The sequence below is a fragment of the Capra hircus genome, chromosome 6 (assembly GCF_001704415.2).
Source record: "Capra hircus breed San Clemente chromosome 6, ASM170441v1, whole genome shotgun sequence".
NCBI classification, from domain to species: Eukaryota; Metazoa; Chordata; class Mammalia; order Artiodactyla; family Bovidae; genus Capra; species Capra hircus.
Window position 1 is genome coordinate 59,396,454 of NC_030813.1, and position 13,243 is coordinate 59,409,696.

General features: G+C 33.2%; 1 protein-coding gene across 1 annotated transcript in view; it reads left to right on the forward strand.

Annotated features, from left to right (window-relative positions):
- UBE2K (ubiquitin conjugating enzyme E2 K) overlaps window positions 1-13,243 on the forward strand; it is a 68,898-nt gene that overhangs the window by 32,344 nt on the left and 23,311 nt on the right. The window contains exon 2 of the mRNA NM_001285657.1: window positions 8,905-8,998. Coding sequence (NP_001272586.1) covers window positions 8,905-8,998 — 94 coding nt within the window. The remainder of the gene's footprint in view (window positions 1-8,904; window positions 8,999-13,243) is intronic.

The following is a 13,243-nucleotide window of genomic DNA, read 5'->3' on the forward strand; positions in this document are numbered from 1 at the left end:
AAGTTGTATGTATGTGTCTTTAAAATAGTTTTCAAACAGCACCATAGCCTCTCATTTATCTCAGATTCATAGTTCTTTGTTTTCCTACTCTAAGGGATTCCTACCCCCCATTGCCAGTTTCTTGTGTGTGTTTTCAGAATTGTGTGTGTACATGTTTAGGGCTTTCACTGCAAAGAAAATAATGTTTGCTTATTTTTCCTTATGTAGTCTTAAGAGTGATGTATATAGAATCTAAAGTCTCTTTGAATTTGTGTAAAATAAAAATTCTAAATGATAAAAACTGTGTCATAGTGTAATTTTTTTTTTTTAATTGGCAAACAGCAGGGCATCCTGTAATTGATGATAATGAAATAGAAAGTATATGCCGTGGCTCCTACGTCACTTTTGGAACCAGGCTTTGCTGATTATTAGCTTTGTGTGATCTCTTTGTGTCTTAGTTTCCTTATTGGTAGACACATGAAATTATTATGAGGATTAAATGAATTATTACATATAAATCAGGATACAGTATATAAGGTATAGTAGTTATTATTATTATTAGTCTCTCTGCAATGTTAACTATTCTTTGAAACATTTTTCTTTCTTTGGTGCCAGTGATAACAGATGATCCTGAATTTTCCTCTTGCTCACCATATCATCAGCACAGATCACTCTGAATTTTCAGCTGTCTACTTGACATTTTGGATTTTTGTAGACATCTTTTTTCAACATGTTTAAAATGGAATTTTTTATTTTCTCTTTTCCTCTCTTCTTTTATTTTCTCTTCTCTCTTTCCCTTTTTAATTTTCTCTCTGACCCCTCAATTTCATGTTTCCTCATCTTAGTTGTTTTACCATCCACTCAGTGGAAAATCAAAACCATAAGAGCGATCCTTGTTTCCTTCCTTAAGATCATACACTTGCAGTATGTAATAGCTAAATCCTATATATTTTATCTCCTGCCTCTCTTAATTCAGCTACTTCTCTTCATCTCAGTGAACTTTCTAATAATTCTCACTGGATTCCTAACCTTTTTCTGTGTATCTACTTTAATCTGTCTCCAGGCATTTCCCTCCCAATACAGACAAGTTGTTTTAAAAGACTCAAACCTGTTTGTCATGCCACAAACATATGTTTCTCACTGTTCTTCATGACCCTGCATAATCTGGCTATTGCCTACTTTTCCTTTCTCATTTCTGCTCTTTTTTTCCCTTGCTTTTTTATTCTGTGTATTTTAGTCACATTGGTGGCTTTTCAGTTCCTAAACATGCCAAGTCCTTCTTTGCCTCTGTTTTCTTTCTACAGGATGAACTTTCTGCCTGAAATGGTATCATTGGCCTTACCTAAGTTAATCTTTAATGATGGTTTCCTCAGGGAATCTTCTTCATGACTCTCTTGGTATCCTACACTTCTTTTAAAAATTATATAATTTATTTTTTGACTGTGGATTGTGAAAATTGATGAACATCTTTTATTGTTCTGATTATATTAAAAAAATTAAATTGCTGTGTAATACCTTAGAATGAAAATTTGTTTATGGCTTTAGGTTATGTTAGAGAACATTGCTGTTGATGCTTTTACCACCAGTACCTATTTGCTTTGCAGATAGTGGGTACTCAGTAAATATTCATGAAACTAGTAGGTTCAGAACCTTAATTATTCTGCATCTAGATTGTGTCAAGTGTGATGACAGCAGTCCAGAAAGTAAAATTTTAATGGCACGCTGTTGTTGTAATTGGAGAGGCTACTACTTCCTGGTTCTCTGGAGCTGCACTGTCCAATACTGCACCCACTAGCTATGTGTGACAATTTTTCCTTCAAATTAAAAAAAAAACTACTCTTTTGAATAATTCAGTGATTTTTAATATATTCACAGAGTTGTGCAACTATTACCAGTATCTAATTCCAGAACATTCTCATCACCCCCAAAAGAATCGTTACCCATTAATAGTTTCTTCTCATTTCCCTGTCCTTCCCCAGAAACCAATATTTTGCTTCTTGTTTCTGTCAATCTGCCTGTCACCTGTGGCTTTGGAACACTTGAAGTATGGCCGTTCCAAATCAAAATGTTTTGTAATTGTAAATTAGACGCTGGATCTTGAAGACTTAGTAGTATAAAATGTGAAATGTCTCCGAAATTTTAATGACATGTTAAAAATGATAATTTTTAATATGTTGGAAGAAAATATTAAAGTTAATTTCTCCTGTTTACTTTTACTCTTGTTAATGTGATTACTACAAAATTTTAAAATGGTTTATGGAACACTCTCATACCATACATGAAAATAAACTCAAAATGGCTTAAAGACTTAAATATAAGACACAATACTATAGAACTAGAAGAGAACATTGGTAAAACATTCTCTGACATAAATCATATCAGTGTTTTCTTAGGTCAGTCTCCCAAAGGCAAAAGAAATAAGAGCAAGAATAAACAAGTGGGAACTGATCAAATTTATAAGGTTACATAGCAAAGAAAACCATAAAGAAAGCAAAAAAACCACCTATGGATTACGAGGAAATATTTGCAAATGATGGAGCTGACAAGGGCTTAATTTCCAAAATATACAAACAGCTCACTAACAACAACAACAAAAACCCAATTTTGAAAAATGGATAGAAAACCTAAAGTAGCCATTCCTCTAAAGAAAACATACAGATTACCAGTGGGCGCATGAAGTGGTCAGCATTGTTAATTATTAAGAGAAATACGAACCAAAACTACACTGAAGTATAACCTCACACCAGTTAGAACTGGCCATCATTTAAAAATCTACAAATTATAAATTTGTAGGAGAGGGTGTGGAGAAAAAGGAACCCTCCCTTATATGACTAATTTGAAACATTTTAGATTGTATTGTGACAGTTGTCATATCAGTGTGCATTTAAAAAAATCAAAATTGGTGAATTTTTGTGTAGCCATTTTAATATTGAAGATGGAAGAAAAAAGTAACATTTTTAATATATTGTGCTTTATTATTTCAAGAAAGGTAAAAATGCAACTGAAAGAAAAAAAGATTTGTTCAGTGTATGGAGAAGGTGCTGTGGCTAATCAAGTGTGTCAAAAGTGGCTTGTGAAGATTCTGGCCGGAGATTTCTTGCTGGCCAATGCTCAGTGGTCAGGTAGAGCAGTTGAAGTTGATAGCAATCAAATCAAGGTATTAATTGAGAATAACCAACATTATGCCAGGCTGGAGATAGCCAGTATATTCAAAATACCCAAATCAAGCATTAAAAATCATTAGCAACAGCTTGGTTATGGTATTAATCACTTTGGTTTGGGGTATAGCATAAGTTAGGCAAAAAAAAAATTTCTTGACCATATTTCCACGTGCAGTTTTCTACTTGTGAGAAAAACATTCCGTTTTTGAAACAAATTGTGATGGGTAGTGAAAAGGGGATACAGTACAATAATGTGAAGCATAAATAGATTGTGGGGAAGGTGAAATGAACCACCACCAACCACATTAAAGGCCAGTCTTCATCCAAAGGTGATATATATGGTAGGATTGGAAAGGGAGTCTTCTATTATGAGCTCCTTCTGGAAAACCAAATGATTAATTCCAACATGTACTTATCCCATTGAGACCAACTGAAACCAGCACCCCGCAGAAGTGTCTGAAATTAGTTAACAGAAAATGCATAATCTTTTATCAGACTAACTCAAGACTGTCCGTTTCTTTGTTGACCAGGCAAAGACTGTTACAGCTTGGCTGGAAAGTTCTGATTCAACTGTTATTTTCACCAGACCTTTCACCTTCAGATCTCCATTTATTTTGGTCTTTACAAAATTCTCTTAATAAATGTTACAGTTCCCTGAGACTGTAAAAAGCACCTGGAAGTTTTTGTTCAAAAAGATAAAAAGTTTTGGGAAGATGGTATTATGAAGGTGCCTGAAAAATGGTGGAAGGTAGTGAAACAAAATGGTGAATGCGTTGTTCAATAAAGTTCTTGGTGAAGATGAAAAATGTCTTTTATTTTTACTTGAAAACTGAAGGAACTTTTTAGCCAACCCAGTATTTACAGTAGGCAAGACCTGAAAGTGCCCTTGATGTCCATCAACAGATGAATGGATAAAAGAGATGTGAGATACATATATGTGTACATACACACACATGATGGAATACTACTCAGCCATTAAAAGAAACAGTGCCATTTGCAGCAACATGGATAGGCCTAGAGATAATCATACTAAATGAAGTCAGAGAAATATCATTTGATACCGCTTACAGGTGGGACCTAAAAAAAAAAAGTTACAAATACTGAATTCCCTAGTGGTCAAGTGGTTAGGACTCTGTGCTTTCATTGAGGAGACCCAAGTTTAGTCCCTGATTGGGAAACTTAAGATCCCACAACATGCATGGCGTGGCCAGAAAAAAAAAGCAAATGAACTTATTTACAAAATAAAAACAGACTTACAGACATAGTATACAAACTTACCATTATCAAAATTGGGGGTGGATAAATTGGGAGTTTGGGATTAGTAGATACAAGCTGCTGCATATAAAAAGATAAAACAAAGTCCTACCATTTAACACAGGTAATAACTATGTTAAATATCCTGTAATAAGCCACAATGGGACAGAATATGAAAAAGAATATATATGAATAGCTGGATGATTTTGCTGTATACCAGAAGCTAGCACAACATTGTAAACCAACTATATACCTCAATTTAAAAATATGCAGTCACTTAAAAAAACTGGAAAAACCACATTTGTGGTTTATGTTCTATTTCTGTTGGACAGCCCTAGTCTAGAATTTGTTTTTTTAAGTACCGCTAATGCATCCCCATGGCCTCAATTTCCCATTTTTCTTAGTTTCTTAGTTTTTCTAGTCTCTCAGTTTTCATATCAGCCCTGCTTTGGAAATATGACATGTCCTAAGCTTCAGGTTTTTAATTGCTTAGAAGGTAGAAATCTTTTTTCTTGAGCCCTGGAACAGTAGGGAAAACATAAGTCATTTATATTAAATTATGAGAAAATAATGGCAACTGTTAAATCTTTTAAGCCTCATTTCCAACAAATAAGGAAGCATTGAATTTTACATTTATTTACATGATAGTAATAAGCAGTGTTCCTGAATTTGGTAATTGTGATTTGTCTAGGGAACAAACTAACTTTTTTAAATAGCATATGAGAATTATCGGTAACTTCAGGGGTCATTTAGAATTATATTTGCTTATCTGAAATTTGGATTTAAATTGTATTTTAGAAAACTTTCCTCAGAATAAATAGAAGAGAGGCTAATGTGATAAGTTATCCCTTTAAAGTACAGTTTCAAAGTTTTCTGCTCCAGCATCATCATCAAAAGTCAACATATTGCAGTGTTAAGTGACTACTGTACATTGAAGCATTTACTGTTTTGCTGGCATTATTAGTGCTGTATTCATTAAATTCCCCCATGACTGTATATGGTAGGTCCTATTATGATCTGCAGTTGACTGAGGATGAAACTGAGGTACAGAGTGGTTATTTAACTTGGCTCAGAGTCAGGTAGCTAATGAGTTTTAAACAGGTTAAACAAAAGTAGCTTTATACTTTGTGCTTTTGTGATAAAATATTTCGATTTTTAGGTTTTCACAGGAGAATGTAAGCTCCAAGTGGGCAAGAGCTTGGTTTTGTTACTTAGTTGTTTCACTGACATTTAAGATATAATATGTAGTAGATCCCAGGAAGTATTTGAAAGAATTTTGTGATTTTGATGATGTCAGTTCGTCAAGAGACTTGGTTTTGAGAATCTACCAGAATTCCTTTAAATTCTGCACTGTTGCTTATTATCAGTAATGTTCATTCATATATCAGATTAACTTCAGTATTATGTACTGTTTTGCATACTTCATGCATGTTATATCAATAAAATAGTTTATTTAAAAATTGTTTATTAGGAGCTGTGGCTTCTTTTCATCTCTTTTCCTTCTATGTGTTGGCAATGTATTGGAGCCACAAGGAAATGTCAGAAAAATCAAGACAACTAGAGGCTCCACTGTATGTTTAGATGAGTTAGGAGAAGAAAGTATAGTAAAGCACCTTCCAGCTGTCCTCAGAAAAAATATATAATGATAGCAGCATTCTTTAAGGTTTTATCCAAAAGCCTCAGCCTCTCTGGTTGTTTTGGTCATTAAAATTTAGAAACACGTAATTTTATTTTTAGAAATTACAGTTTCCATTCTTAGTTTTAAAACAGGCCTGTGAAATAAATTTTATAATACAGGGCTTGAAATCAAAGGTTTTTGGTATTAATATTTTTAGGGGAAGGGTATGTGTGCTACTTCTATCCAGGAAATTTTCATTTAATTCTGAAGTATATTCTCATTTTATAATAAAATTGAGAGTTAGAGGGTAAGTGACTTACCTGAATTAGCATCATAAGTAACTGGCAGAACTGGAAATTAACTCCTTTCTGTCTGAATCCAAAAGCTATGATTTTTAAAAATATTGTCTGTCATTTTGCTATTTTCTTTCTCCCATATAGTTCTGAGTCTTAAGGTGGGATTTTAAGTTAGTTTGTGTGGGCAGTGGTCTTGGAGTTTTGGATTGTGAAATACTGGATGTTTGCATTAGAGTATGAATGTAATAAAGAATAATTGGCATGATATAAAAATTAAGCTGTGAAAAATCTTCATCTTTAACTTTCCAGAAAAACCGACTCTAGAACAGAATACTTCTTTATAATGGGATTCATCATGGTGATGTATTTTCTTAAGCTTTTGTAGTAAATTTTTATACACAAAGTTTTCTTTCCCTGGAGTGAAAAAAGACCCATTTTTCTCTGAGTTATTATTTGGGGGGAAATGACAGAAATAAGGACAGAGCTATGACAATTAATAATTCTTTAGCATTTTACTGATCAGACAATTGGGGCAATTTGCAGGGCAACTTTTCTAATTTGTTACTGCTTTCTACCCTCCCCTGAACTTTAGTGTAATAGTGTCCTTTAGTATCCTGCGGTTTTAAGGTTACTTACTTCTTTGGGGGAAGCAGATATTGTGGGGTGCTATAGAGAACTTTGAAAGCATTCATGATTTGCGAGATCCATTTACTCTTTTGTTTTCCTTAGAAGTCTTAGGGGAGAAAAATAGATTCTGTAAGTTACACTTTTGGCTTCTTAAATTGGTTAGTGAACATCTAATACCGCTGATTTTCATTTTAACATTCTTCATTCCTGTGCTTACTCAACAAAGTATTTTACCATTACTACAGCTGTACATTTCATCCTCTTCTGCAGATATTAAAGATGAAAATGACTTTTTTTTTCTTTAGGGCATAGGAAGAAGTTCCCTATTATGCATATTTATAATTAAATCTAATTTGGGGGTAAAATTATCGTCAGAAAAATATGAAATACTTTAATCTCAAATGCAGAAATGGTTGTGAATCTAATTTTAGTTAAAATGCATAAACTAAGATTTTTAATCCTATATTCTTATTAAAAATAAGATAAAAGTCACATAAAATCTTTAAAATTTGGGTTTTAAAGTTATATTTTTTCTGTACTTAACATTCGATACTAAATTGTTTAGAAAAAGTGAAAATGATGGTATCTTCTTTTGGGATGGTGGCAGATAAGGACTTTAAAATAATCTTACATTTTTCCATCTAGTAAGCAACATTAAGAGGTATGTTCAAAAGCAAAAATTTTCTTTTGAAATCTTATGGGGCTCTCTTTTGTAAGAGTACATGTGTCACTTAGGTAATAAAGTGTAAAGTACAAAGTAAGTTGTTGTTTAGTTGCTAAGTTGTACCTGACTCTTAGCGACTCCAGGGATTGTAGCCCGTCAGGCTCCTCTGTCCATGAGATTTCCCAGGCAAGAATACTGGAGTGGGTTGCTGTTTCCTTCTCCAGGGACTCTTCCCGACCCAGGGACTGAACTCGAGTCTCCTGCTTGGCAGGTGGATTCTTTACCATATGGGAAGCCCCACAGAATAATTAAATGTAGGTAAATATTTAAATCGTAACCAAAAAATGAAAACAAAACCTGTATTTTGAGGAATTATGGTTTTAAAAATTGAGAAAAGGGGAGGATTGTTGTGTTAGGTGAATAGACCAGTCAAATACTAGTGAAGGTTACAAAATCTAAGTAGAGAGCCCATTTGCAAGCAAGTACATGTGACCACTGAAGTGAATCCCACTGGAGGGTTTTCTGAATCACAATCAGAAAATAACTCTATGAAAATGGATTGTTAAAGATCATTGAGAGATTGAAGTGATAAGATTGATATGACAGTACTTTGAGAAATGTACAAAATATAGTAGATGTAGATAAATACAATACAAAAATCTGTTTTGAAAAGTAAGTAATTGCCATTGAAGTAAACTAAGCAAAAAAAACAGATTGAGGAAGGCATTGAAAGATTCTAGTGGGCATTTAGGCTTCAGGAAATTGTTTGGAAAGGGATTAACTAGACATGGCTTTCATCATCCTGCTTGATGGTATAATATTTTCAGTAACCTATGCATCTAGAAATTTAAACGAGAGTGTATAGCCTAAATGAGTTATAATGACCCTGAATTTTCTGTTTATCTCTAACCCATGTAGCCCAGGGTATCAAATGGCAGTGTTCGTCTATAGATGAATAGAATTTTCACTTTGGATCTAATACCCATGAATTTGGCAGGTATAAAATAGGTGTTAGCTAGTTTTCTCTAAACATTCCTATAATAAAGTCAACAGGACATTGTACTATTATTCACAATGGCGTAATGTCGTTAAAAACATTGAAGTTAAATTTTGTTAGTGTTTTTGTTTTAAGTATTCTTCAGATTGGCTCATTACAGTCTTGAAAATTACAGAATATTATTTTTACTAGAGTAGATAAGCTTATGAAAGAATGGGTTTCAAAAATTTTTTATAGGTAATACTTTAATAAAAATAGGTTTTTTCCTTGCTGATATAACTAACATTTATTTTCTGTTTATTTTTAAGACGAGCAAAAATCAAATTAAAGTAGATCTTGTAGATGAGAATTTTACAGAATTAAGAGGAGAAATAGCAGGACCTCCAGACACACCATATGAAGGCAAGTACTTTTTTCTGTATCAAAATATTGTGCGTATTAGAACTTATCTGAAACACTAAATCAGGATAATCTTAAGCATTTATAAACTACGTGGAAGGTAACTTCATTTGGCTTAAGGATATATACAGCAGTTTTTAAATAATAAATTTAGATACTTACCTAGACTGATTTTTCTTACTGAATTTTAGCTAACTTTTTTCTTTTCCCAAAACAGATTTAGTAGAGCTTAGCTACAGGTAATATTATGTTAGAATTTAACAGTGTAAAATTAAATTTACAACTAGCATGTTAAACATTTAACTTACACGAACTCTCAGTTACCCTTCATATGGTATCTGTAACAAACTTTGTCTTAAATTTCTGACTTATGTTTATTTTTTAAAGCAAAGTTCCTCTTTCCAGTTTGTCATTTAGCGTGTAATTCACTCATATGTCTTTATACAGGCTGTATTCCAAATATTTAATTTTCTTTATTCAGGAAAGCTTTAAGTGATCATTTCAAGGCATATAGAAAAGAAAGGAGGCAGCTTTCCTGAACTCTGTTGACATACTAAGTCTTTATACTTTAGACCATGGAATTGGGGTGGTAAGATACAGAAAGAAGCTTTGTAAGCTTTTTATTCACTCATTAGGCAGATCTTCAGTAGTGAATATTATTATATATTTGAGTTTATATGGTATAGCCAAGATTCTTGCATATAATAGGCATTCACATATTTGATAGAAGTCATGTAATATTGTTTGTAGTAGCATTTATTGAGTTCTTATTTTGAGGTTTATGTGTCTTTTCTCATTCAGTCCTTAAAACATGTCTTATGAGGTAAGTACGGTTATCACTGTTTCACAGATGAAGAAACTTAAGCTCAAGAAAGTTAAGTAACTGTTTAAGTCATCTAAGCTGCACAGCTGGGATTTGAGTCTCTAATAGCCTTTGACTCTAAAGCCTTTTTTTCTAGTCTCTTTCTGCTCTTGAATAAAACAGGATTGATTGATTGTTGGAAGTGGCAATGATGTCTCTTTTGAATGTAGTGGTTCTATAATTCTGTAATGAACAATAACTTAAAGTTTTTCAGAAGAATTAAGTGTCCTAGACTATTTTTCTGTTTTCATTTGAATTTTTAAAGGCCCTAAAATATCCTTAGCACATTCTACCAAATCTGAAATGATATAATTTTATTTTTTGTTCTATAGTTCATATGAGCCATTTCTAGACTTACTTAATTTTTTATAGTACCTCCTATATGCCAGGCCTCATCTGGATTCTTTCATGAATGACTATTCATGAAGTCCTTTTGACAGTTGTTAGTTGGAGAAGAGATCTTGAGTTATCTTGCAAAAATCAAGTTCCTCCTTAGTAGCATATGTTACTTATGATATACTAGCTTCTTCTGAAGGCATACATTATAAATATTCTTGAGTTACTTTTTTTTAGGTTGTTTAGATGTGTTTTTAAAAGATAGTAGGGCATTATCACACTGCAGCTCTTCCAGTAAATTGGTATTTATAAACAAGAGAGCTCCTGAACTAGACAGAGAGTTTGTTACCTTCTTAGCAACTCTTAATAAAGGTACATGAAGTTTTTAAAAATTGGACAATACATACTTACTTGCCGGATGATTAAGTTATAACTATACCACATTCACTAGTTAGAAACAAGCTTGATCATTTTTAAGTGCTTATTTCTTCTGCTGCTGCCACTGAGACATTAATGTTTTATAACTTTATAGTTTTAATATGCTTCTTGGATATGTATTTGAAGTAGATTAATTTAAATTGTATTCTCATAAAACTATTAAAGATAAGTTCATTTTGTTTAAGAAAAGCATCATTTGAGGTCAATTGCGACATGAATGGAATAAAATATTTTGATAATGTGTATCTCAGGGCTCTTGATAAATTTTGAGGGTTTTTTTTTTTTAAATCTCAATAGCTAAGGCAAAAGTTTACATGGGAATGTTAAATTGTTAATAGCCATCATTAAGAAATCAGGCAGCTATTTTATATAGTGTAGAATAATCAGATTGAGTTAAAATGACCATGTTATTGTATATGTTACCTCAATTTTCTTCTTTTGCCTTAATGGCTCAGTGGCAAAGGAACAATTCAGTTCTTGAGCCTTTCTCCCTAAGAGCTGTTTTAAATTTACGGAGTCATTCTTGATGTTTAAAAAATAAAATCTCACTGCTACCCCAGCTTCCCTTTGGACTAAGTTAAATTTAAAGATTATAGATGTTTAATATTAAAAGCTGTTCTTCAAGAAGTAAATATTTTATAGTGAAAGCTGTTATGATAGTAATGTAGTTATTGAATATTATAAAGCTTTCTTAGTTGTGTTGTTCTGATACATGTCAAATAATGTTGCGGTTAATGCTGTATTGATTATATATTGAAGTTGTCAAATAATGCAAGACAGAGCATACTAACAGCATATGGAGTAGAAATAGGATTTGGGGGACTCTCGGGTCCGGAAAGTCCCATGGATGGAGGAGCCTGGTGGGCTGCAGTCCATGGGGTCGCTAAGAGTCGGACGCGACTGAGCGACTTCACTTTTACTTCTCACTTTCATGGCATTGGAGAAGGAAATGGCAACCCACTCCAGTGTTCTTGCCTGGAGAATCCCAGGGACGGGGGAGCCTGGTGGGCTGCCGTCTATGGGGTCGCACAGAGTCGGACACGACTGAAGCGGCTTAGCAGCAGCAGCAGGGTCCAGCATTATTTCTATAGTATTTCAGGGCTCTCATACTGCTCCTAAGAGATTGTTTTGGACATTCAAGAAGGAAGAACCTTATATGAAAGGTTATAGAGACAGTAATTTGAAATTTAATGGAAAAAAGTAAAGTTCATAGGAGGGAAAAAGAAGACTGTACATATTACTCAGGCCAAATTTATTATACCTACATTTGAAGCTAACATTTATAACTCTGAACATAAAGTTATCTCTGTATACACAAAAATTTCCTGAGATCCTCTTCTCTTGGCTCTTTTTCTTTTGTTTCTTTTTGGCTTCTTGACTTCCTGTTTCACTGCTGTCACGTGCTCTGTGCTTCAGGCATCTAGTTCTACTTGTATACCAGTCAGTCTGAGAGTCTATTAAAAAGAATAAGCAAGAAAAGAAGAATTGGAACCAAAAAGGGGCGAAGAAAGTGGTACCAAGTGAATTACTTTTTTCATTCTCAGATCCGCATTCATTTATTCCTAACAGTGAAAGAAGTGAAGGATATACTGAGGATTGAGTGTATAGAATTTTGAAATCGATAGTGTTCCTAGTGCACAGTTACTATTTGTATTCTGTTACTTTTTATTATGGAAAATTTCAGATACATACAGAAGGCAAATAGTATAATGAAACTTCCATGTACTCATCAGCCAGCGTTAATAACTATCAATTCATGGCCAGTCTTTGATCTAATTTGCTTGATTATTTTGAAGCAAATTCAAGACGTAGTTTTATATATAACTATTTCACTGGCACAGTTTTGTTTGTTGTATTTTGGAATGGTAAATACTCTATGTTAATAGAACATAAAATTTTAGAATTAGAAGTTTCTTTAGAGTTAGGACTAAAATCCAGTCTGAAGTCCAGTGCAAGACTCCCCCACTTCAGAGTTTCCTGAGGGGCAGTTACCTCCCTTTTAATATCTTAGTATGGAAAGCTAGATAAACTTTTTTAAAAAAATACCCTGTTAGCTGCTAGTTGCTCAAGATAACTTCATACCAGTATGTTGCCTACTGTGTATATATTACTGGTTAGAACAATCTTTTTGTAAAGTTTTGCATTTTATATACCTATTTAGAGAAAGAGAGTAGGTTTTTGTCTTTGTGCCTACCTCTTGTCTTATTGTTGAATTTTGATTTTTAAATTTTAACAAGAAGTATTGGCATTTTATGTCCCAAATAAAAGTTTGGGACAGTTTCACATTTGAGAGAACCAGCTCTATATAGATTTTTTCAGTTTATGGCATAATCTGTGTATCTTTATTCTCTGTACCTTCTGCGCCTTTATACTTCCCTACCTTCTTTCCTTTTTTCTTTCCTTTTTTTTGTCTTATTTAGCAGCTTTTATCAGTGTGGACTAAAGGAAGCAAAAGCAGATAGAACCTGTACTCCGTAATTGTTCCAGTGAAGTCTTTGGCGTTGGATTGTCTATAGATTTAATATATTCATCCATCTCTAGTCTGATTATTCACTGATAAGCTAATATCAGTTGTATAAAATGGGTATTCTGTATGCTTTAAGTGACTTTTA